General features: G+C 39.2%; 2 protein-coding genes across 5 annotated transcripts; both read right to left on the bottom strand.

The window, feature by feature from the left end:
* Positions 1-558: 558 nt before the first annotated feature.
* On the bottom strand, positions 559-5,531 carry LOC137281645 (uncharacterized). Of its 4 annotated transcripts, none has more exons than XM_067813023.1 (2): positions 5,474-5,531; positions 559-2,843 (listed from the first exon to the last, which is right to left on the bottom strand). In XM_067813023.1, the coding sequence occupies exon 2, from the start codon at positions 2,762-2,764 to the stop codon at positions 1,739-1,741; it is 1,026 nt and encodes a 341-aa protein (XP_067669124.1). In that variant the 5' UTR covers positions 2,765-2,843; positions 5,474-5,531; the 3' UTR covers positions 559-1,738. The 4 variants fall into 4 exon arrangements, with proteins under 4 accessions (XP_067669124.1, XP_067669122.1, XP_067669123.1 ...); XM_067813021.1 differs by lacking the exon at positions 5,474-5,531 and adding an exon at positions 4,638-5,097; XM_067813022.1 differs by lacking the exon at positions 5,474-5,531 and adding an exon at positions 4,930-5,072.
* Positions 5,532-8,211: 2,680 nt separating this feature from the next.
* Positions 8,212-13,555, bottom strand: LOC137282558 (uncharacterized). Its single transcript, XM_067814329.1, has 4 exons — positions 13,439-13,555; positions 10,638-10,755; positions 9,013-9,143; positions 8,212-8,328 (listed from the first exon to the last, which is right to left on the bottom strand). Exons 1-4 carry the CDS (start codon positions 13,482-13,484, stop codon positions 8,297-8,299), a joined length of 327 nt encoding a protein of 108 aa, XP_067670430.1. The 5' UTR covers positions 13,485-13,555; the 3' UTR covers positions 8,212-8,296.
* Between the last annotated feature and the right edge of the window lie 11,180 nt (positions 13,556-24,735).

Here is a 24,735-nt window from a genome sequence, read left to right as displayed (position 1 = left end):
GTACGTTCATGTAAACATACACCTGGCAATAACTAGGATATCATTCATGGAGGCGCTAAACCGATCACCCTTACATATTGTCATACAAAGGTAGGTTTTGATGACCTAAGTCAACAATGCAAGCATCTCCTTTAATTACAAAATAATTTAATACATTTTTGGATATCGCATCGCGTCGAGAAATATATGCGATGACGGTTTTGTATGAACTTCAATGGGTCGATGTTTCTGACAAGTTTTATAGTAATCGTCGAGGAAATCTCAAAATCTCATGTATCAATGAAAAATGATGTAATTCCTATTTACACTTTTACAAAATGTTACCGAATTATATCAGGTATTCCCTTTCTATTTTTAGTAACTCATTTCAACACATGTTGTCAAGATCAGTTTCTGACGAATGCCACGTAACCGCTTGTGATGAAGTCAATATGGAAGACTAGTTAACTTGTACAACAGAGGAAAATATTTCAAAATATTTCAGCTTTTTTGATCACATAGCTGATAAAGATATGCTTACGGTATAGTTGGAATACGACAATGCACTTGAAGCACATATTTCTTGTGATAGGAGAATTAGTTTTATTTACCTCAACCGAATAAACATATCAATGGTCCTGTCGATCATACAGCATCGGTGAAATAAAGATAAATTGGAGACTACTGTTTGGTAGTAATATTTTTTTTCGACTCTCCATTATTGGGTGGTGTATGTACAGTGGAGAGTGCATGTTCCAAAACCTTGCTGTGTAAGGATATCGTATAACTCATGAGTGTAAAGGATATAATTTTACTCGAGAGTGTAAGGATATCCTATAACTCATGAGTGTAAGGATGTCATATAACTCATGAGTGTAAGGATATTTTACTCATGAGTGTAAGGATATTTTACTCATGAGTGTAAGGATATCCTATAACTCATGAGTGTAAGGATATCATTTTACTCATGAGCGTAAGGATATGATATAAGTCATGAGTGTAATGATATCCTATAACTCACGAGTGTAAGGATATTTCACTCATGAGTGTAAGGATATCATGTTACTCATGAGCGTAAGGATATAAGTCACGAGCGTAAGGATATCATATAACTCATGAGTGTAAGGATATTTTACTCATGAGTGTAAGGATATATTACTCATGAGTGTAAGGATATTTTACTCACGAGTGTAAGGATATCATATAACTCATGAAAGCATCATTATGAATCAGTCATTCAGGACTTAAGTAAATAGTCACCATAGGGTAGATGTTCAGTCTGTCATAGTTGGTAGTTTTATAACCACACAGTTATAGAATATAAATAAACCCTCTCCTGCTGATCCTACAAAGTCTTGACCTTGTATTTAATTGTTAGATTTTGATAACATCCTCCATCGACCAGTCTTACAAGTTGCTCAAAGTTAATGAAGAAACTGCTTTCATGGTTGTCAAGGAAACGGATGTGACGAATGACCTTGAAATGTTCATCATGTCGGTTACACTATCGTCTGTAGAAACATCCGAAATCCACTCCTTGATGCTAATTGTGACTAATCTGTCATTGAAGTCTTGGATATATGAAGGACGATCTTGATCATTTTGGAATGTTCATTCTATCCCTATTGTTTACACTATCGTCTGCAGGAACATCCGAAATCCACTCCTTGATGCTAATTGTGACTAACCTGTCGTCGAAGTCTTGTATATATGAAGGACAGTCTTGATCATTTTGGAAAGTTCATCCTATCCCTACTGTTTACTCTATCGTCTGCAGAAACATCCGCATCCATTCCTTGATGCTAATTTTTGTGACTAACCCGTGAGCGGTGTCATATGTATATGCAAGTGGTCCCTGTTTATCATAAAACACAATCCCATTAACTGACCTAACAGAGACGTGAATAATAACAGGCTGACCACTGTCTTTAATGACATGGTCCGACGTGCTGGGAATAAAATGAACCTTGGCTACAGTGGCGTCTGTTAGTATGTTGCCATCAAAATCACAGACAAGAACAGCATCGCGAATCTTCTCCTCTAACGTCTTCCTTAAATAATCCTGATTTCTGACTACAACTGGATCGGGTCTCAGTATTTTAGACGCATAACTGTACTTTGTGCAGGGAATCTCGTTGACTCCATACAAATAGGAACCTCCGCCTTCCAGTTTGGAGAATGCCGTGATGTATTCTGCAAGTTTATAATTCTTAAGTAAGGAACTAGCAATTTCCTCATCGCTTTCCTTTGAAACAAAGTGGCCCTTTATTTCAATTGACCTACTTTCGTGTACATGCTCAAGATCAGCTGCACATTTGATTCCTGGAAGTCCGTGGAAGGTCTCGGTGAACTGTCTCCTTTTCTTCAAGAAATTCCGTAGGGTTTCTGAAGACGGTTCTATTATACAGTCATCAAGAGCAATTTTTGTTTTAAAGTTTGACGTTGTCACGGTGGAAGATGCACCGACATAAAGACACAGAAAGTCATGGAAATCTTGTAGGTGTGGATGGCGGCTGAGTCTTTCCTTCCTGTAAACATCGCTAAACAAGCTGCCGTCCTGAATCAGGTTATTTAGTTTTACATCGGCAAACTCATCAAATGCGCCAGTGAAAACATCTCCTCGTGCTAAACCAGCAAGATGAATCAGTACGCACCCCCCTTTTGTATTACGCAGTGCTGACACGTTCTTAGCCAGTTCCTGGATTTTATTTTCCCTTTTTTCCCGCCTTTTCCTCCTGTCGATGCTGTCTCGACCCGTGGTGCCGTACAGGTAGCTGACATCCATTTCCACTGACAAGACATTGCTTTCTGAACAAACGAATGTGAACCTTTCAACTGCCGCGTCACACCTTGAACAGTGTTCGCTGAAAAATAAGAATTAAACTGTGTTTGACGTGAAAATGAAAACGTATTCTCATGTAATTGTAAACCAAAAGTCACTGTGTTCTGTAATCTGATTGGTTGAAAAACATGATTAAATGGTATTAGATTCCCGGAAACTGAAAGACTATTCACCGCGTATTGACACGTAAACAATTGTTTTGTTGTGTCATCAACAGTGGTGACGTCATTCAAATCATATTGTGACGTAAAGTTAGAATGACGTCACAAATGAGCAACTCCAGATGCTACCATGAGAACCAGCTGAAACGGCCAGCTGATGACACTTCACTGCTGTGTCCGTATTCGATGTAAACGAGTGCAGACACTAAAACCCCTTTGGTTTACTTTTGTGTTTACAATGTCGATAAACATCATGTGTTGGCCAATTCAAATTAAATATTTCCGTGCTTCAAATACTCAATAACACCCGGAAATTGGCCAACACATGATGTTTATCTCCTAATTATGTACTTAGGAATACTTACTAACTGTTGTCATTTAACAGAAACAAACAAGCAAACAAACAAAAAGTCTCTTAGCCATCTTTCTGATCCTTTGACATAGGTGGTTTTCCTGTTAAATAAACAGCTGTCTTTACTGTTGATTTTTGTAGCTACTACATGTATTGCCTTGAAAACAGAATCTGTGTCTAAGGACAGACGAAACGGAGCGCGCGCGCGCGGGCGCGCGCACACACACACACGCGCACACACACACACACACACTCTCATATGTGCGTATATCTATCTGCTTATGTATGCATGTAATTCATATGCATGCATGTATATGTATGTGTGTGATTGTGTGTGTATGTATATGTGTGTATGTATGCATGTATGCATATGTGTGTGTATGTGTGTGTGTTTAATATTTCTTTCGTTTTAAGAATGTTTCAAGTAGAACGTGAATAATGGATTTACTGAGAACATATTATATCGAGGGGTAAATTTTGATGCGTGACGAGGCAAAACGTACCAATCATATGTTCTCAGTAAATCAATCTTAAAATGTCGAAACTAGTATTGCAGCTATTCTAAATTTATACACGTCTGAGATTTCATGCTTTTAATTGAATTAATGATCAACAGACTCAACAGATCAATTCACTGGAATTAAGATCATATGAGTCTTATGCAAATGTAACTGCAGTTCGATATACTGAATAATCAGTGTTTAATTTTTCGGCCCGATCTACTTGATGCACATCATAATACATCACGATATGTTTCAACAACAGGTCAGCTATCAATATGGAGACTTGACCTAGCTGAAATTAATTAGGTGTTATTTTTAGACGTGATCATTCGGCAAAACTGTAGCCGTCTGAGTTTCCGTGATATCTGGAGGGTATACTATTACGAACAGAGTGCGCGAAGCATCATTTGCCATTTGCTATTCAGTACTTATGTGTTGTGTTTATTTCTTTAATTTATTTAAGATAATTTATATAATGACCGTTTTGTTCATTCAAAATAACAAAGATTATGATTACATTTTCCATGTTATTAAACAATGTAAAGTTTAGTTTGGCTCTTGTCAATTTTCAGCATTGTGGTCAGACGTCATATAGAGAACCGAAAATAGCCGAACCGAAGGCCTTGAACCGTAATACATACAGGGCCGTGCTGAGAGTGTACGGTTTCACCCCTACAGATAACCCTAGGAAATAATTTCATAAAACATCACAATACATATGTACATGTATAGGTATAGGAGTGTTGGAACGTCATAGTCAAGCACATGCATGTTGTCTATGACGCCTGTGGTGCACTTACAACAGACTGTACGTGTGAGGTACATGTTCAGCTGTTAGACACACACTGTGTGCACAGTGGATCTCCGTGCTGTGTGGTATGGCGTCCGATCTTACACGGGTATACTGCATTGATAATACCGTAGTATCCGAACTGTTTTTTGACAGTCTGTTCCCTTGATTCCCACCAACAGCAACAGTATCTGACTGGAACTAGATCTAAGATCCCTCACATGCAGCTACACATTGGTATCGTGACGGTACAGGATCGTTATTTGAGACATAATGCACGTCCTTGTATCTACGGTACAAACCAACAGGATCAGAAGCTGACAGTATTTCATCTCCACAATAATCACATAGTGGCATAACGCTGAGACGAGGTATGATACACACAATCTACTCCGAAAACTGGAACAGATCCATAGTTGCTACATGTTGTTGTTCCACTACATACAAATCAACATCCGGGTCACTGTGTCGTATTCGGGTCACAGTGACCTCAGAAGCTCAGGTAAACAGTTCGGAATGTGAAGGCGATAACAATGACTGTAATTTGGCCAGACAAGAACTACCTTCGTTCATGCTGCCTTGCGTGTTTCACCCTCGTCATGTTTACTGTGTAGTATTAATAACAGCCTGACCCAGATAACCAATCATATTAATAACGTTGTCGCATAGACATGTGCGTCTAAAGATTATGTAAAATGACACTGAACTAAATGTAGGTTATTGTCTATCTCGATGGACTGTACGGTGTGATCTATGTCGAGTGTGAGGCTGGTCTCCCTGGTTACCAGACTCGTCGGGTACATCACACAACGAGGAATCGGTTCACAGTGGATTTATCTTACCTACTTTCAGTCTTTCGGATCTGGAAACAGTTTCCAAACTCGGAGCAGACGACGTACACGTTGTGAGTTACTTCCCTTTACTCTATGCAACCGCATTCGTACCGCACCTGTCATTGTCGGAAAAGCAGTTACAGAAAGGATCGAGGGGATGCGGGTGTATGAATGGGATAAATTTAGACTGAGTGAGTGACTTAGGTTCTACACCACCTTTTGCAATATTCCAGCACTATCGCGGAGGGGGACATCAGATATGGGCTGCACACATTGTGCCCATGTGGGGAATCAAACCTGGGTCTTCGGGGGTGACGAGCGAACGTTTTAACAGCTGGGCTACCCTAATTTTTCAAATTCAGAAAAAAACGACACTTATGCAATATAAGAAAATACATGTTGTTTATCTCTCATCTTCACCCTCAACAGCCAAAAGGCGGGCAGGCGAAAAAAATAAACGAGTGTTTTTGAAATTCTGTAAATTATTTTATAATATTTTCACGCTGAAATCATTATATTATCAAGGATGTCACCGCATAGACCCCTAAAGTACTTGAATTTGTATTAATTACTTTACAGAAATTGTAAGCGAAAACTTGTATCATTGTGAAATATTCCCGACCCATTAAAACTAAGCAACCAGTCAAGGTGAGCATTAAGCACACTCTCCTTAGCCAATCAAAAGCTAACGTATTTCATGTGAAATAAGATGAAGATAAACTTCCATATGTAAGTCATCACATAGTGACGAAGGACGGTAGGGTACATTTCTAGTTTCCCCCGCCGTGATATTCCTGGACTATTTCTGAAGCGGCGTAAATAGAGAATCTCAACCAAATGTCTACTGATATCGAATATATCAACACGAGTTGATAAAGTAACTAATATCCGTGGCTTGAGAGGATATTTTTACATTTATCACTGAGTACTGATATAATTGATGTCAGCAGACACGAGGGTGAGATTCTATTTATCATCCCAAATCATTATTCATTTGTTTTCAATGAAAAATGTACATCTCTAAACACAGTACTGACATTAGATTTGCAGTTCAGTGACGTCATCAACTTCATGAGGTCATAACATTGTGAGGGCATTATACAAACTCAACTGTCAAAACTGACATCGTGTGTTGGCCAGTTTCCGCGTGTTATTGAGTATTTGAAGCACGGGAGTACATATGGAACCGACGGCGTAAGCCGGAGGTTTCAAATGAAATATTCCCGTACCTCAAATACACAATAATACCCGGAAATTGGCCAGCATATGGTGTTTATAGACATCGTAAACAAAAAAAGTAAACCAAAGGGTTTTACTGTCTGCACTCGTTTACACCGTGAACGGATACAGCAGTGAAGTGTCATCAGCTGGCCGTTTGAGCTGGTTCCCATGGCAGCATCTGGAGTTGCTCATTTGTGACGTCATTCTAACTTTACACAACAAAACAATTGTTTGCGATGTTTCTACCTGTCAATACGTGCAGTTTCCGGGAATCAAATGTCATTTGATCATGTTTTTCAACCAATCAGATTACAGAACACATTGACTTTTGGTTTACAATAAGAAATATAGTCTGATCTCACACAAGCGATAACTCCCGTGGAACATGGTTTTGGATGATCAAACCAAATATACTCACTCACTTATTCATATTAAGTAAAACGATTGACGCATTCGGCAAATTTAACTCACTATTTCACTTATGCATGATGTGCATACACCATCTTCTTTGAAAATATCTAAAGAACAACGGACACATAAGATAACGGGGAAACTAACAGGAACAGTCTCATGACGTCAGTCGTTATGACGTCACTGAAGAAAAGTTTACCTTTTGCAGAATAAATTGCAGTTGGGGCCTTTTGCTTTCCGAAAAATCTGTGTCTACAGTGTACAGTCTATTCATGTCCAAGAAGAGGAACACGTTTAAGAAGAATAGAAGGAAAGTGATTCATTCCGAAGCTGGTGGGTGTGACATATCAATACATAGTGCCCATAGGAGTATGGATGGAACTAATCCTCTTGTATTCAGAGAGATTTCGATATATATAATTCTCAACATAGCCTCACGGGGCTTCTGAATCGCACGGGTCGCAGGTGCCCCAGTTGCCTGAGACGTCACGATTTTCCAAGACAACACAAAGACCATTTGTTCTGGGTGGGAATCCCGATGTTCCTGGGCTGAACATTACACCCGTGCTCCTTTGTTTCACCAAAGTGGCATCTGTATGAGAACTGCATCACTTTGAGCCTTCCCCTTGTGAAGGTCCGGGCTAGAATTGCTCAGTAACCCATGCTTGTCTTAAGAGGCGACTAACCGGATCGGGTGGTCATCGTATCACATGACATGGTATTGCCACCCAGTTGCGCAGATCGATGCTCATGACGTCGATCACTGGATTGTCTGGTACGGTATTGTTTATATACCGACCACTGTGATATACTGCATATTGAGTGCGCTGTAAAACTAACCTCACTCACCTCCCTCTTGAATTAAGTAGACACACCGTGACTCACTCACTCAAACACTCCTACCACAAAATGGCTTCAGCTTATTCCTCCGTTACTACATCTGCGGATAAGCCATGCCAAATAACGTGTAACGTATTATTGAGTGTTGTGAAATAGAAGCAACAGCCCCTTTCTATATTCAAAAGAAATCTCGATTGTAGATTGTACAGTTGTGACTATATAATGAGAAGATATTTCAATATTATGGTATAAATATACCAGGATTGATAACAAATAGTGTGTAAATGAGAAGTTTACTCCTGACTGCAAGGACATCGATCATTATGTTCATGTAGGTGATTCCCTTCAGACAGAGGACTCAGCTTTATCGTCTACATGTCGCAAGTCTACGATGACCTGTAACAAAAGCATATATTATATCAGGTTTGAATAGACAGTTCTTTTTGTCTATTTTAACAAAATATGTCTAAAGTTATGCCCAATCCTGTATCACCACATAGAATGATTTTGAGGGTGGTTCCGTGATGAGTTTGGATGGGATAACTACACGTCAGAAAACCCCCTTTTGTGTTGACTTCAGAGATCATATCTCGAACCTATGCAAATTCCGTTTATGACCTAGGATTGTCATTCCAATGTCCGTCACCAAACTGCTTGGGTTGCTATGGCTTTTCTTTAAATGGAACAATGTACAAGTACTACTTTGGCCTGCATATTCCCTGTATCACCCAAGTCACGTGTGGGATAAAAGGGAACCACGTCTACTCCGTGTAACAAATCAACAGTTCATTTCTTGTGTCCAACCTTTACAATGCTTAGACTGAACACACCAAAAAGACACATGTGATTAGGATGGAAACACATTCCTGTGTCATGTGTGTGCTTGTTCCTAACATGCTTTATGTAACGGCCATAAAGGTGCGGGGATTAGAACCACGGACCTTCTGATACGAAATCGGACGCCTTGTTCACATGACCAAAGCGATAAGGATGTCGTATGTTTGTTGACTCCACGCCCTGCAACATTTACAATGCATGCTTTACAAATTAGGAAAATGTTGAAATGAATAGACAACTTACAGAATGTGTCAATTTGCAATCTCTGTGCCCTTATTTGTTCCAGTAACTCAATTGTTTTGGCCTCACTCGAGAAAGAGTCCCTACATTCCAAAACGTACAGCTCCATACACGAAATGTATGCGTAGGCTCCACTGAAAGTAGAAAACTGCTATATTTAGTAAGAATTTTAAATGTCACAGCCCGCGATATCCCATCAATATTCAAGACACTATGGAAAGTAGACTAGGTATTCGATTGTCGTAACGACAAACTAGTTTGCATGGTTACAATAGGTGAAAGCTTTCACAAAATATTTACTGTGAGACATAAGAACACTTCCAAAAATGTAACACTGAAGAAACATTAGCTCCACTAAAATGAAATATATGCACCCATGATACATTAACTAAAGACTTGACTTTCATTTGCATGTCTTTGTGATAACTGAGGGCACGCTCACCTTTCATGCTCACCTGACATCACTGCCACATGATATGGATAACAACGAGTGAGTGAGTTAGTGAGCTTAACTATGAGCGAGTGTCATGATAACCAATACCATCTCTGTCAATGACAACAGCCGAGTTTTTATCAACAGTAACACTCATAAGCAACTTCAGTATCTCCACAATAGCTTCACAAGACTGTGTACAACATGTAAGTGAGTGAGTTTAGTTTTCCGCCGCACTCAGCAATATTCCTGCTATATGGCGGCGGTCTGTAAATAATTGAGTCTGGACCAGACAATCCAGAGATCAACAGCACGAGCATCGATCTGTGCAAGTGGGTACCGATGACATGTGTCAACCAAGTCAGCGAGTCTGACCACCCGATCCCGTTAGTCGCCTCTTACGACAAAAATAGTCGCCTTTTATGGCAAGCATGGGTTGCTGAAGGCCTATTCTATCACGGACCTTCACAGGTTTGTGAATAATAAACCCTTGTTGATGGTATGGACTGAATGGTACAATAAAGTCTGTTTTCACCAGATGTTTCTTGGGAGCGTGTGATGTAAGACATGTTTGATTTTGATCAGTGCCTTTGACACATTTTATTCTCGAAGATGAGGAGCCACACCAGTTTTTTTTTAAAACGCAACAGATTTTTGCTACGTCATCAAGAATGTAATTAATTTTGGTTGTAGGACCTGAAGCAATATATTTTTTTCAGAATCTTCTGGAACTGTTCTTTGGCAATAAGCGAGTATTGGCATTAATAATAATATGTGCCTTTATATGGTGCCAAACTCCACTCACACAGCGCTAACAGTCAAAGCAGGCATATTATTACCCCGGATAACCCAAGCTGCCTGCTTGGCGCTAGAAGGTAATAGTCACATGACTTATTCCACCGGGTACCCATTTTCTGCTGGATGAACAAAGGCAGTTTTGAACAAACTCACTTGACTAAGGTGAGACCACGTCGTTGTGGGCAGGACTGAAGTTCTAGAAACTCTCACGAGATAAGCTTCCAGTCACCCATCCGAGCACTTTCCGCACCCATCGTTGCTTAATTTCACCTGATTATTGTCCTGAGCTTTATGCACAGGGCCACACGCCACCATTGTACTACTGTTTCCTGAAACATGCTGGGTTTTATACTGACTTCGGGGTATAACAAAACAACCACAAAAATTCGGTTCTTACTTGCATCCTCTCTGCAGCTGGCGAGCATTCCTGGCCTGGGCCCATAGTGTCATCATGTCCAGACACCGAGCTACAAGAGGCGTGGCAAGGTGCTCATCACACTGGCACAACGCCGAACCTGGTGGTTACACATATAATACGTGAATAACAAAACACGAACTGATTAAGCGCCATAATACCTTGTGTCCATAGCGTCATACTGAATAGTATTGCAGAAGTAATGAAAGTCGGTTTTGCAGGCATGGCATTAAAGCATTAATGCGAGTAAACGCATACGTTCGTATGCGCGCATATTTGTATGTGTGTGTATGTTTGTTTATACGCATATGTGTGTGTATGCTTGAGTGCGCATTTGTGTGTGTATGCTTGTGTGTGCGCACATCGTACGAGTGTGTATGCTTGTGTGTGCTCATATGTGTGCATAATTGTGCGTGCGTATATGTATGTATGTATGTATGTATGTATGTATGTATGTATGTATGTATGTATGTATGTATGTATGTGTGGCATAGTCAACTTTGTATATAGTTACTGCTGTAAATATAATAAACATGTGAATCTTTTAAAGTATCGTGTCATGGTATTATTTTGATGAGATATACTATCTCATTAAATAGCCTAAATCTACCTAAATTTATCAGTTATTTTACATGTGAATAGCCTAAATCTACCTAAATTTATCAGTTATTTTACCTTCAGCATTTTATATCCTAACCCTAGCTCTCTAAACACCAATCTAGTCTCATTGTAATCTATTTCAGTAATACTCATTTGCACTGCATGCTTTTCTCCTGTCAATCCCTCTTAAAGCATGTCCTTTGCTCAGGCTAGTGTGTAAGTTCTATTGTTCTGTGTTCATCCAAGCATGTAAGGTATCGTGGTATTTAAAGTTTAAGTTGATCTAGTTTTATGTCAGTATCTTATGTGGTCAGCGTCAGACAGGTTGTGACTTTTTGGGATCGAGATCATGGTGATCTGGACTGTGTTTCATATATGAAGGTTAGTAATGCCTAGTCTTGTATATATTTCTTGTGGTTTGCTATGTGTGTTTCATAGCTGGTGGTTGCATTGGCTATTGTTTATAGTATTGTTGATATCTCAACATTCACTCTTCATTATGTGTAAATAGTTTAAATGATGGTAACTCACAGTACAGTGAGTTGTGTAATTGCTATGTTACATAATTACCTATATTATCGCATCATATGCAGTTATTAGTTTCTATTTCACTTAAGTATAGTCTCAATAATCTTCTCATCTTCCTACTATGTTGAAACATAATTGCCGTTAGTACCCTCGGCCTTACAATAAAATGAATGCTTGTATAGATGTATGTGCGTGTGTGTGGTTAGATGTGGTTGTTTGTATTTTTACCACATTTGCTATTTTAATAGTTTGTTATACATATTACTATCTACACATGGCCTTTATTCATCCTACAGATAATGTGGACAGGATGACGTAGGTGTGTCAAGTTGGCAATAGCACAGGTGTCACCAACCTGGTATGTTTTCATTGTTTAAAGTACATTCTTTTTCGTATATTCTAATGTCTACAATAAGTATAATGTTTACATTATCAGACTCGTGTAATGTAATTAATGTATTATAATGGTGCTAATCATATGAATATCAGAAGTTGTCATGGTAATGCATATATGTTTAGCAATATATGCGCATGTGTGTGTTTGCATTTAGTATTTGTGAATATGTAGTAAGTATGTAGTAATGAGATTTGTTTTACCATATTTCAGGCTAAATCGTCTTTATTACAATTATGTAATAAAATATCCACCTCCTCACACCCCAGTGGCTTTGTGGTTTTGTCCGCATCCTAACGCTACTACATATGTATGTATGTATGGATGGATGGATGGATGGATGGATGGATGTGAGAGCGTCTGACGGCCAGTCGTTGTTTCATCCCAAGAGCACCAACAACGTCTTCGGTAAAGCATTGCCATCTGAAGCATCGACTACACACACACACGCACGCACGCGTGCGGTCGGTATGTAATGTTTGAGTGAATATTGCGTTACGTCGCATGGGCGATGGTCTGTAATGCTTTCAACCTCACATTTACTTTTGTTTTATAGAAATATAAATAGAAGTGTAAAACGTCATCGAAAGAGGAGAAACATCTCCAGCATCAAATGAAAATGATTCCATTAGATTTAAAAGGCGCAAAGTGGTGAAAATGATCTAGATAAAACAATGAAAATTAATGATTTTAGAGACAAGGCAAAACATGTTCTATCTAAAGTTACCAACAGCGACACGCATAACTTGCTTCAGATACGTTTGTACCACACAACAGTACTCATGCAGAGACCACACAATCAAGTGATTGTCGAGATATCCAGTCACACAGTGCCCCAGTCTCTGATGTTGTTGAAATTGGAACAGTATTTCATTTTTAATTAGGTTTACTGTGCTCAAGTGCAGACATTCTGTTGCTTACATGAAAAAAGGTCGTTTACCAAATATTTGTCTGTTCAAAACATCTGGAGTTAGTTATGATGTTTCGGTCCCAACATTTCATTTTGCAAACATCACGGTTCCTGTAACTTGCAACACTAGTTTACCCTTTGTCTCAGATATGATCCCTTTCGGCGAATAATCAAGACTGGTCAGTCTCTTGCAGTTACGCTTTACATTTTGTTGTTGACTGGACAAATTTTGATAACTGCTTCTACGTTTATAATGAAATTTAAGGACTTCAGCCAACTGGCTGAAACATTGAATCAGTTCCAGGAAATACGAAACATCCACGTCACAACGAGAAAGGAGGTAGTACTTACCAAGTAGACTCAGCGTACAAAGAACGAGCAGTGCACCTTTCATCATGTGATACCAGTGGATAAAATACTGTAGTGACAAGCTGCCTTAGATATATTTTCACTTTTCAAATAATTACTGTCCCTAACTGTTGTGCGTTCTTGACAAGAATGGGAGACTGCCAGGAAGCGTTTTTTATGCTGAATATATGCCTCTGTATAGAAAGTAAAAAGCAAAGATTCATACCGTTTAAATCCTAAGTAAATCTTCTCTCTCAAAAACAAACAAACCCACAAATAAAGATTTTGCTGACAGTACGCTTTGTGAACAATGTCATCGAGACAGTCGAGCGACTAGCACAGTAGTTCGGAGTACTGTATCTCTAATTGTACATAAATAGCGGAAATACCACCGTAACGATGTAACTTAACCTTTAATTTAAGTAATTTATGCTAAGTATATTTTTAAATAGGTCTACTTGTGACAGAAGAATCATTGATTGCACCTCCATGCTTGTCAACTGTAGAACAAAAACTTTGGAACTTGAAACAAAGGGCTCATAATTTAGTAATGTCCATTTCCTCTCCGGTTAATCTGTGGGACCAATTTCATGATTGTTAAAATTGATGGGAAGCAGTTAACATACTGCTGGATTTAGTTTTGGTTTGATTTTGAGTTAAACAGATCTGCAGGATTTGCGGGGTTCTGGGTCTCAGACAGTATATTTATGTGTTCTCGAAATAGAACCAGGCTGAACCTCACGTGTAGATTACTGGAGTTGGATTCGAGGCACCACTGAATGAACTTTCACTGACACTAAGACTGTACAACATATACTCTTCACAAAAGTAGGGGATCCTGAACTTTCAATTTGAATAGGAAGTGTAAACGTTAACAAATGTTTCAAGGACAGACATCTTCTGAACGCACCACCATTTGACCTCTATTACCACCCCTAAACACAACGCATAATATGCACGTGCACACCGCTGTAGCCCCATACACGTGCATAGAGTCCCATTCTTGATTTTGAGTTTTTTTTCAAGAAGGTCGAGAAATCAATTCTGACACTCATCTTACATCACATATTCGTTAGTTTCTAGTAATTTGTTTTAAAATAAAACTCGAATACATGCAAATTACATGCCATACACGAATCATCTTTCAAAAGGGACTACATTCCAAATAGCTATGGTTGCAAGGATGTGCATATGGTGAAGCACTCTCAAAACATTCAATAATACCATATCAACATTGATTGACTCCAATAAATCTCCTAGAAAATTGAATCGTAAATCAAAATTAAAAATGAGTGAGTGAGTGAGTGAGATAGTGAGATAATATTTAACGCCACATCGGCAATATTGCAGCCATATCGTGACGAGAACATTCTTGAAAAAAGGAATTTATGTATCTGGTAAAAAACCTGTCAACGAAGGACAGTAACATAACTAGAGTATCACAATAAGAATTAAAACTAGCGTGAAAAGTTAAATCTAATATCACTATTCGGACAGTACAACATAAAAACAGGCTACAGATCACCAACAACTAAAGGTTGCGTTACTTCATAGTTCTTGATTTGAAATAATTGTCCCTTGTGATGGAATTTTCAACACAGTCAAGTAAGACATGCTTGACTGTGATTATTTCATTACAAGGGATGCAGAACGGAGGATCCTCGACTTTCAAAAGATATTCATGCGTATACCTGGTGTGGCCAATACGACATCTTCGTATAATGACCACTTCATATCTGGACCGACAACCCAAGTAGGTGTAACCAACATATGGTTTTATGTCATGTAATTTGTTGATACCTACTTGAGTGTCCCACCTCTTCTGCATCAGATCACGGATGTAAGACCTAATGATAGCTTTACAATCAGTGTATGGATAAGAAGTGGTGACACAGATTTGTTGAGTGCTGCTTTAGCAGCAAGGACAGCCAGTGTGTTCCCAGAAATGCCCACGTGGCTGGGTAACCTGCAAAAGACGATGTCGTATTGGCCAGTAGCAAGATCATTATACAGTTCAATAATTTCAATTAAAAGTGGATGTTTACAAGAAATATCTGTAATCGCCTGAAGGCAAGAAAGAGAGTCTAGATGATATATTGTTTACGTTTAGGGTGTCTTTGAACATATTTAAGAGCTGTTAATGTGGCATTTGCTTCTACAGTAAAAATGGAGCTGTTACCTGGAATTCTAGAAGATACTGTTCTCGTTCCAATGACAGTGGCACAAGCTACTGCACCACCGTCCTTGGATCCATCTGTAAATAAGGGTTTGTATTTGCAATATTTACTTTTTAATTGATTATATTCTTGTTTATGTTGTAATTCATTAGTTTCTGTTTTCTTTAAATGAAGTTAATGTTAGATCAACTTGTGGTCTAACCAGCTGCCAAGGAGGAGCAGAGAGAAGAGGGAGCTATGTTTTCCAGCTCAATGCCGGCCGAAGAAAGAAAGGGTTTAATTCTGTGCCCAAGAGGTGGAACAAGAGAAGACTTCTTGTCGTACAAATCCTCATAAAGTGGATTGAGCACACAATTATATGCAGGGTTAGATTCATTAGAGTATAATTTAGTAATGTACTGTAAGGATAATTTTATACGACGTTGTGTAAGAGATGGCTCATCGACCTCAACATAGAGACTGTCAATAGGGGAAGTCCGGAAAGACCTTAAAGTCTTACACCTTGGTGGTGGACAGAATCAAGAAGTTTACGGTTGCTTTTGCAGGCTCCACCATATACGATGGAGCCATAATCAAGTTTCGAACGGACCAATGATCGACAAAGTTGTAGGAGGGTTGCTTGGTCCCCTCCCCACTTACAATTAGAAATGACCTTCAACAAGTCAAGAGCCTTCAGGCATTTAGTTTTAAGGGATTTGATATGGGGAGAATCCCAAGAACTTGGCCTCTTTTACAACTTTAATAGCAGTGCCATTTAGAAACAGTTCAGGGTCTTTATGTGGTTTATATCGTCTACAGAAATGTATACAAATTAGTTTTCGATTTAGAAAATTTGAAACCGTTCTCAAAACACCTTTTATTAATTTTGTTTAAACACAACTGCAGTTGCCTCTCAATATTCTTTATCACGACAAGAAACATTAAAACCATCTGTTAAAGTGATCTGTCAATCGAATCATTTAAAACTTTGGATAAACTGTTGATTTTAATGCTAAATAAAGTAACAAACAAAATACTCCCTTGTGGAACACCTTGATTCTGATTATAATGATCAGACAGGGTAGAACCCACATTTAATAAGGATATAAATTGAGGCAAACGGCCTCGCAATCCAAAGTCATTTAAATCTTTTAAAATGCCGAATTTCCATGTAGTGTTATCTGCCTTTTCCAAATAAAAAAAAAGATAGACACTGAGTGCTGTTTATTAATTATAGCGTTTTTGAGAAAAGATTCTAAACGCACTAAGTGATCAATGGTACTTTTGTTTTTACGAAAGCCACACTGAATATCTGTTATGAGGTAATTGTTTTTTAAGTACCAAACCAGTCCATTGTTTATCATGCGTTCCATGGTTTTGCAAACGCAGCTTGTGAGAGAAATTGGGCGATAATTTGAAAGATCGGTATGGTCACGTCCAGGTTTAGGGATTGGGACTACAATAGCATCTCGCCATGATGACGGAAATTTCCCCGACGTCCAAATATCATCAAAAATATTTAAAAGGGTTTCTAAACAGGATTCTGGTAAGTGCTTCAGGAGTTGTAATGTATGTTATCAGCTCTTGTAGCAGTATCGTGGGCCTGGTCAAGAGCTGTATGGAGCTCATGAACTGAAAATACCTCGCTATAATCTTCTCCGTTATCTGAAGTGAAATTCTTTTCTTGTTGTTGATACCTTTGGAACTGAGGTAAATAATTTGTGGAAGACGAATGTTGTGCCAGTGTTTCACCAAGTGTACTAGCAATATCAGATTTATTAGATAATAACTGAGTGAGTGAGTTAATATTTAATGTCACATCGGCAATATCTCAGCCATATCGTGACGAGAAAATTTACCACGTAAATGAAATATATGCATATCATAAATAATCTGTCAACAAAGGACAGTAAAACAACTAGAATATCACAATTTGAATTAAAAGTAGCACGGAGAGTTAAAACTAACATCACTATTTAGACAATACAATATAAAAACAGGCTATAGATCTCCAACAACCGAAGGTAGGTCACCATACTAGGGACCATGGGGACTTACAGTACCTTTGCTACCTGGATTTCCACCATCCCTTCAGTCGCTGGAGAGTGTACAGAATGCTAGCCAGAATTAAATAACATGAATGCTACAATCAAAAACCTGATAGACTTATATTTACTTTGAATGTTTTGGGACTTACGTACCCTCTCAGGAGGACAATAATTTTTACAGTGCTTCAACCCCCTTTGAGGATACAGCCACTAACAATTCTAGTTACAAATTTAAACTACCAAACATTAAAATACATCTATCTACAGAATATGTTATTCAAATCTCAACCATGAAATCAATTTCCTTTAGAAAACTAAAGATTAAATGACAACTGACAGTGGTAAAAAGGTCCTTGACAGTTTTGACATTAAAATATTTATCCCTTGTGATGGAGAATTCAACACAGTCAAGTAGGATCTTTACAAGGGATACAAAACGGAGGACTACAATTGCATTACGCCAGGAAGGTGGAAAATCACCTGAAGTCCACATTTGATAAAAAATTTCTGATAGGATTTCTAAACACGATTCAGGTAAATGCTTTAGGAGCTGATAATGTATGTTATCAGCCCCTATTGCTGTATCATGAGCTTGCTCAAGGGCTGTATGGATGTCATGTAACGAAAATAATTCGTTATAATCTTCGTCGTTGTCTGAGTTAAAATTGATTCTTATCTGCTCTTGTTGGCAAGTGTTTCACCAATTTTAGTTGCTGTGTCATCGTTATTAATTAATACATTATCACTATCCTTTAGATGCTGTACAGTAGATTCTGATCCTTTACCTTTTATCCTTTGGATCATGTTCCACACCTTTGAAATTGGTGTGCGAGAATTTATTTGGGAAATATAGTTCCTCCAAGACTGACGCTTATTCAGTTTAAAGGCACGTTTAGCCTTGGCATTGAAGATTTTAACTTATTTTTTTAAATTTTAAATTATGGTCTGTCGGATGTTTGCGAAAATATTTTTCAGCTTTCTTCCTACTCTTTCTGGTCTGTTTACATTCATTATTAAACCATGGTTTGCGAGTGTGTGGAGTTGCAGAGGACTGTGGAATTGCTCTATCAGCAATGTCATTTAGAAGATCTGAAAACGACTGTATAGGATCGTGACTGTTCCTGAAAAGATCATGCTTCAAGTGTTCAACACACAGCGTTTCAAATAATGACCAGTCAGCCCTGGCGAAGTTCCTTCTTGATACAGGTGGATCATCACCAGGGTTGCTTGTTTTGAGAATTGTGGGGAAGTGATCACTCCCACATAGGTCATCATGGACCATCCATTCAAATTCAGTATACAAGTTTGAATCGGTAAGTGAGAGATCCAGGGAAGAATATGTTGCCGTAGCTGGATGTAGATACGTGGCTGAATCGTTGTTAAAAATGCATAAATTATTATCAGAAATAAATCACTGTTTCACTGCTGAAACTCCCTGATCCTGTAACTCTAAAGCAATGTCCTCTTCAGACACGGATAATGCCAGGGCATGAGTTTAATGTTTTATGTATAGAAACACGAACCTCTACATTTGCAAATGTTTTGATGGATAACAAATTTAGAGACTGTTGTTTCCGTAAACATTCCACCAAAAGTGAGCCACTATGGAGACGAGTAACATTTTTCACCTCTCCGCAAATAACAGATATAGCCTTTGAAACGGTAAAAGGATTGAGTTTGAGAGGAAGAAAATCCGCAGCTTCTATCACAAGACACCGAGCCCATGAGTCAATATTTTTCTGAATTTCTCTGTGGGGAGATCTATTTCGTCAAGACCTCGTTTCTTTTCATGACGAGATGAACCAGCTTGTTCTTGTGCCATGATGGAAAGAAAATAATTCGGCATCCTTGCTCCCTACCCACCATGGAGTGTCAACAAGGACAGTGTCAACTGGCATCGGATATCCTAGATGCCGACAACAGGGATACAAGGATGTTATACTCCAGTGAGTATGACACAAATAGCAACATTTGTAAACCAAATTATATGCCAGGGTGGTTCTGCTCATAACAAGATATTGGACGCATGTTGAATTTGGAGGTCAACATCACCAGATTGGCCCCTGAGCCACCGCGTTCTGGCACAGGACTCTAGGCAATGTAATTATATTATATGGTAGAACATACAAAACATCAATAATTTAAACAGTACAAATCAAAAGTGCCCAAGACCCAAAATGATAACTGACTGTGCAAATATAATCACCATGCACAGGGCTTGGCATGACCAGCCGATTGATTGAACCGGGCCCATTCAACCACCCGTCTAGGTGAAGTAAGGGTCGAAGGGGTGTGTTGAGCAAAGGGAACGCGGTTACAGGCTCCCAGTGCCCTCAACCCCCAGATTCCCGTCCTCCACCGACACAGGGCCACAACCCACGGCAAACAGGTTGGTGGACCAAATATGCCCACGGGTCCACAACGGGGATGTTGGCGAGCTCTTGGCGTTACCCAGCACCCACCACGAGGAGGTGGCTCTCCACGGGTACCCCCGTCTTTAAGATGGTGAATGCTAGATCTACAGCCCTTACCTTTGATTTTCTGGATCATATTCCATACCTTAGAAATCGGCGTACGTGAATTGATTTTAGATACATAGTTTTGCCAAGACTGACGTTTATTTGGTTTAAAAGTGCGCCGCACTCTAGCGTTTAAGATGTTACATTTGTTCAAGTTATTGACCATAGGATGACGACGGAAATAATATTCAGCCTTTCCCCGTACTTTGCGAGCCTGTTCGCTTCCTCATTAAACCATGGTTTTCGTATGTGCGGAATTACTGAGGACTTGTGGATACACCGATCAGCTATGTCGTTCAGTTTATCAGAAAAACGTTTAATAGCATCAGGGACTTTACTGAAAAATTCAGGTTTAAGTTTGTCAATGCAGAGAGTTTCATATAAACTCCAGTTGGCCTTTTTAAAATTCCATCTAGATGATTGAGGGACATTGGATGGGTTCACGGGTTTTAAGATTGTAGGGAAATGGTCACTTCCACAAAGGTCGTCGTGAACTGATCATTCAAACTCACTCAATAGGCAAGAATCAGTAATTAACAAATCAAGAGCTGAATGAGTTCCTGTGCCAGGGTGTAAATATGTATTTGAACAATCATTATATATGCATAAATCATTGTTTGTAATAAACTCCTCCAGTACTTTCCCTTTAGCATTAATAGTTGTACCACCCCAGAGTGGGTTGTGGCCATTAAAATCACCCATATTAATACAGAGTTTCGGGAGCTGATTGTAAAGGGTTTGGATATCAGCCTGCTGAAGAGCTGAAGATGATGGAATATATAGCGAGCAGAGGGTAAAGTAACATGCAAAGTAAGTCGTACTGCAACGGCTTGAAGATTAGTTTTAAGGAAAACAGGGCTTTGGAGTACATTATTCCTCACAAGGATGGATGATCCTCCCGTGGCTCTATCACCTGGAGGAGAAAAAGAATGATATGCATTGAACTGACGCAAACTGAAATTGTCTGTCTGCTTTAGATATGTTTCTTGCAGACAGAAAGCTGATGGACTAATGTCCTGGACCAATAATAGTAAGTCGTTAACGTTGGTGTTTAGTCCTCGGCAATTCCACTGTATAATATTGTTTTGAGAATCTATCTTTTGGGAGGTATGATTGGGAATCTACCCCGTACCTCTTTAGAGGACGATACGCTATGCGCCCGTGGCGGGATGTTTTCAGCCACATCCATTCTTTCAAGAGATCCAAACCTATGAAATAGTTGGATCGGCTTTTCTGACCCCTTTGAAATCCTATCACTTTGATGTCCGTTCGAAGATTCAGTTCTTGACTGATTTTGTTTCACATTTCTTTGAGATATTTGTGATTTTGGTGCTTGAGACTTCTTCTGAGTGAGAGATGATGATTGACCTTGGGGAAGAGTCTGTATGTCAGAGCGTGAATCAGATGTTTGAGTTGATTGTTCATCTGAATATATTGAGGCGCTTCCGTGTTCAACCATGTCAAGTCTGCCTGGCAGTCAACAGATAATGTTGGTGGTTATTTCAGGGGTTGTCTGGAGGACAGACGCATCTGTGCCTTCCTCAGACTGAACAAGTTTCTTTACTTCTGGTGTTTCCAGACAGGACAGTCTTTAGAGTATGATGGATGACTCCCTGAACAGTTGGTACATTTTTTAGCCTCATTGTCACAATCTTGTATGAGTCTGCTCACCGCACTGAGCACATGTGACAGGTCTTGTGCATGTATTGACGCGCTGGCCAAATCTTTGACATTTGAAACACCTTAATGGGTTTGGAATAAAGGTGTCAACTTTGATATTGCTGTAACCTGCTTTGATTGATGTTGAGGGAGTCGGCGTTGAAAATGGAAAAAAGGTACGTATTAGTTGGTTGTGTTTGTAAGTTCTTTCTTTTGAGAACCGTTTAACAAACATAACGCATTGATCTCTCATCTCAAACACCATGTCAGCTTCAGTCATATCAGTAAACATCTGATCCTATTTAGCGTCCTATGTGCTGTAAGGGAAACATGAATGCAGACAAACGAAAGTGTTGACATAAGGTTGGTAGATTGCTGTTTCCTGTTGCATTCTATCAGCAAAGCAATCGTAATCGTCTGACGTTTTTAACATCACCGGCTATGCCTTGAACACCCTTAGATACTGCAAAAGGGTTACGTTTGAGAGGTGTTTTGTCAGCTGTCTCACGCACTAAAAATCGTGGCCAATGTTCTACAGATTTTAAAGGTCTTTGTTCATCTTCATTACCTAGTGGACGATTTGTTTGGTTTCTTTGGAAGGGGTTTGGTATTCCATGTTTGTTGGTTACATGGTTCATCATCCGAGCTCCCCACCCACCACGGAGTATCACAAGGACAATGCTAAAGTAAGCGGGCCTCCAGCTTGCAGCACCAAGGATACCCGGATGATGTACTCAGCAGAAGTATTATACATAATTGATCCAGCAGATTGGTCCATAAGCCACCGCCTTCTGGGCATAAGACTCTAGGCAAAGTTCAGAACTTCAAAATTACATTCCAAAACCAGAAAAGTCGATGAATAATCCAGCCAAGATCGAAATTAAAACTACAAATAAAATTTGTGCAGTGGCACATATATAATCACCATGCACAGGGCTTGGCATGACCAGCCGATTGGTTGAATCGGGCCCATTCAACCACCCGCCTAGGTGAAGTAAGGGCCGAAGTGGTGTGTTAGGGAAACAGAACATGGTTAAAGGTCCATTTGCCCTCAACCACCAGGATCCCGTCCTCCACCGACACGGGACGCAACCCACGGCCAACAGGTTGCCCAATTCGGCCGCTCCTTGCGACCAGCAATGGGGTACTATGGACCTTGCTGACCCGGGTCCACACGGGGGTTGGCGAGCTCTTGGCGTTACCCAGCACCCACCACGAGGAGGTGGTTCGCCACGGGTGCCAATAAAAAATGAAGACTCCTACTTTTTTTAAAGAGTATATTTCAAGACATGGTACATATTTGAACGTCAGTTCTCAGACACCGCATCCCTTTTCGTTCCAGACAGCCTCTCTAGCAATGGATGGAGTGTCTACCCAGAGAACGATCGAGTCATAGCTAAAAACTTTAAAATCTGCCACTTCTTTTCACCCTGCCTATCGTTCGGCATTGAGGTTGGTTGGTTTGTTGTTTAATACCGCACTCAGCAATATTCCAGATATATAGCGTCAGTCTTTAATTAATCGAGTCTGGACCAGACAATATGGTGATCAACATCATGAGTGACATAAGATGTCTTATGCCAGGATTGAGAGATAAAACAAATCCAGGTCGGCTAAGAGTCAGTATTGTGTGTCTGAGCTGACCAACATGGTATTTCATTGAGGTATCAGTAGAAAACATACACACAAGCAGCCTTGCACGCTAACATGAAACATGCAAGCCGTTTTCACATTTTTTTAAAAAAATTAAAAAATGTCTTCAGTTGTTAAAGATATCTATGACCCATGTAGGTCCCGGGGTAGAATAGGCCTTCAGCAACCCATGCTTGCCATTATAGGCAACGATGCTTGTCATAAGAGGTGACTAAAGGGATCAGGTGGTCAGGCTTGCTGACTTGGTTGACCCACGCCATCGGTTCCCAATTGCGCAGATATATGCTCATGCTGTTGATCACTGGATTGTCTGGTCCAGACTCGATTATTTACAGACCATATAGCTGGAATATTGCTAAGTGCGGCGTCAAACCCAACTCACCCACTCACTCAAACATATCTATATTATATCTGAAGACGTAAGTAATGTCTTTAAGATGTTGATAAATAATTGAAGATGTCTTTAATTGATTTTTGATATCCAAAATAGAGTTGCTGATATAATATATTGTTACCTTGATATCAAGAAATGTGTGATATCTCTAACTGTGTTTAAAACAGTTGCGAGCATGGTTTGTATAATTGGATTCGAAATTAATTCAAAATATGTAAAAAAAATAAAAAAATATTTGTTCAAAAATATGCAAACAACAAAACAGAAACACATTGCAGATATCTATAACTCAGATACGTCTTGAATTCTATTATAAATGTATTCAGCTCTAGCCATTTCTCATATGTAAAATCAAATTAAGGATATCATTCACATTTTTTAACCGGTTGTTGATATCTATAATACAGGTACCAGTAGAGAACAGGAAGAGTATTTATATTAAGGATGACTTACTTCATCTGAAGATATTTTCATTTCAGTTCAAGATATGTTTAAAACAAAGAAGATATCAGTAATGTCTCAGTAGAGTATTAATTCATTTCAAGATATCTCAATGCAGTTCAAGATATCAGCAATTCTACAAGATCAATAATATGCTTCATGTACTTCATTTCGCGATATCATCATTTTATCTCTGTTGGAGATATCTGTAATTCATTTCAAGTTATCTTGAATTCGTTTCAACATATTTCTGCTTTCATCCAAAATAGCTTTAATTTCTTTCAAGACATCTTTAAAACAATTCAAGATATCATTACTTCTTATTAAACGTGAAAACGGAAAACGGCATCCCATACGCACGTATGCACGCACGCCCTTCAGTTGCCTTGGTATAACTGCACACATCTTGAACGACAGCAAACCCACGTTT

Source organism: Haliotis asinina, chromosome 4 (genome assembly GCF_037392515.1).
Source record: "Haliotis asinina isolate JCU_RB_2024 chromosome 4, JCU_Hal_asi_v2, whole genome shotgun sequence".
In the NCBI taxonomy this organism is placed as follows: Eukaryota; Metazoa; Mollusca; class Gastropoda; order Lepetellida; family Haliotidae; genus Haliotis; species Haliotis asinina.
This window is presented reverse-complemented; position numbering and strand designations above follow the sequence as displayed.

Bases quoted from the DNA above. Each gene is read 5' to 3' on its own strand.
- LOC137282558 (XM_067814329.1), bottom strand. From the start codon at position 13,484: ATGATGAAAGGTGCACTGCTCGTTCTTTGTACGCTGAGTCTACTTG. The intron at 9,144-10,637 runs GTAAGAACCGAA...TTCTACTTTCAG, and splicing joins CAGCTGCAGAGAGGATGCAA to TGGAGCCTACGCATACATTT. The intron at 8,329-9,012 runs GTAAGTTGTCTA...CTTTTGTTACAG, and splicing joins ATTGCAAATTGACACATTCT to GTCATCGTAGACTTGCGACA.
- LOC137281645 (XM_067813021.1), bottom strand. From the start codon at position 4,747: ATGCAGTATACCCGTGTAAGATCGGACGCCATACCACACAGCACGGAG. The intron at 2,844-4,637 runs GTAAGTGCACCA...CTTATTTTTCAG, and splicing joins CCTCACACGTACAGTCTGTT to CGAACACTGTTCAAGGTGTG.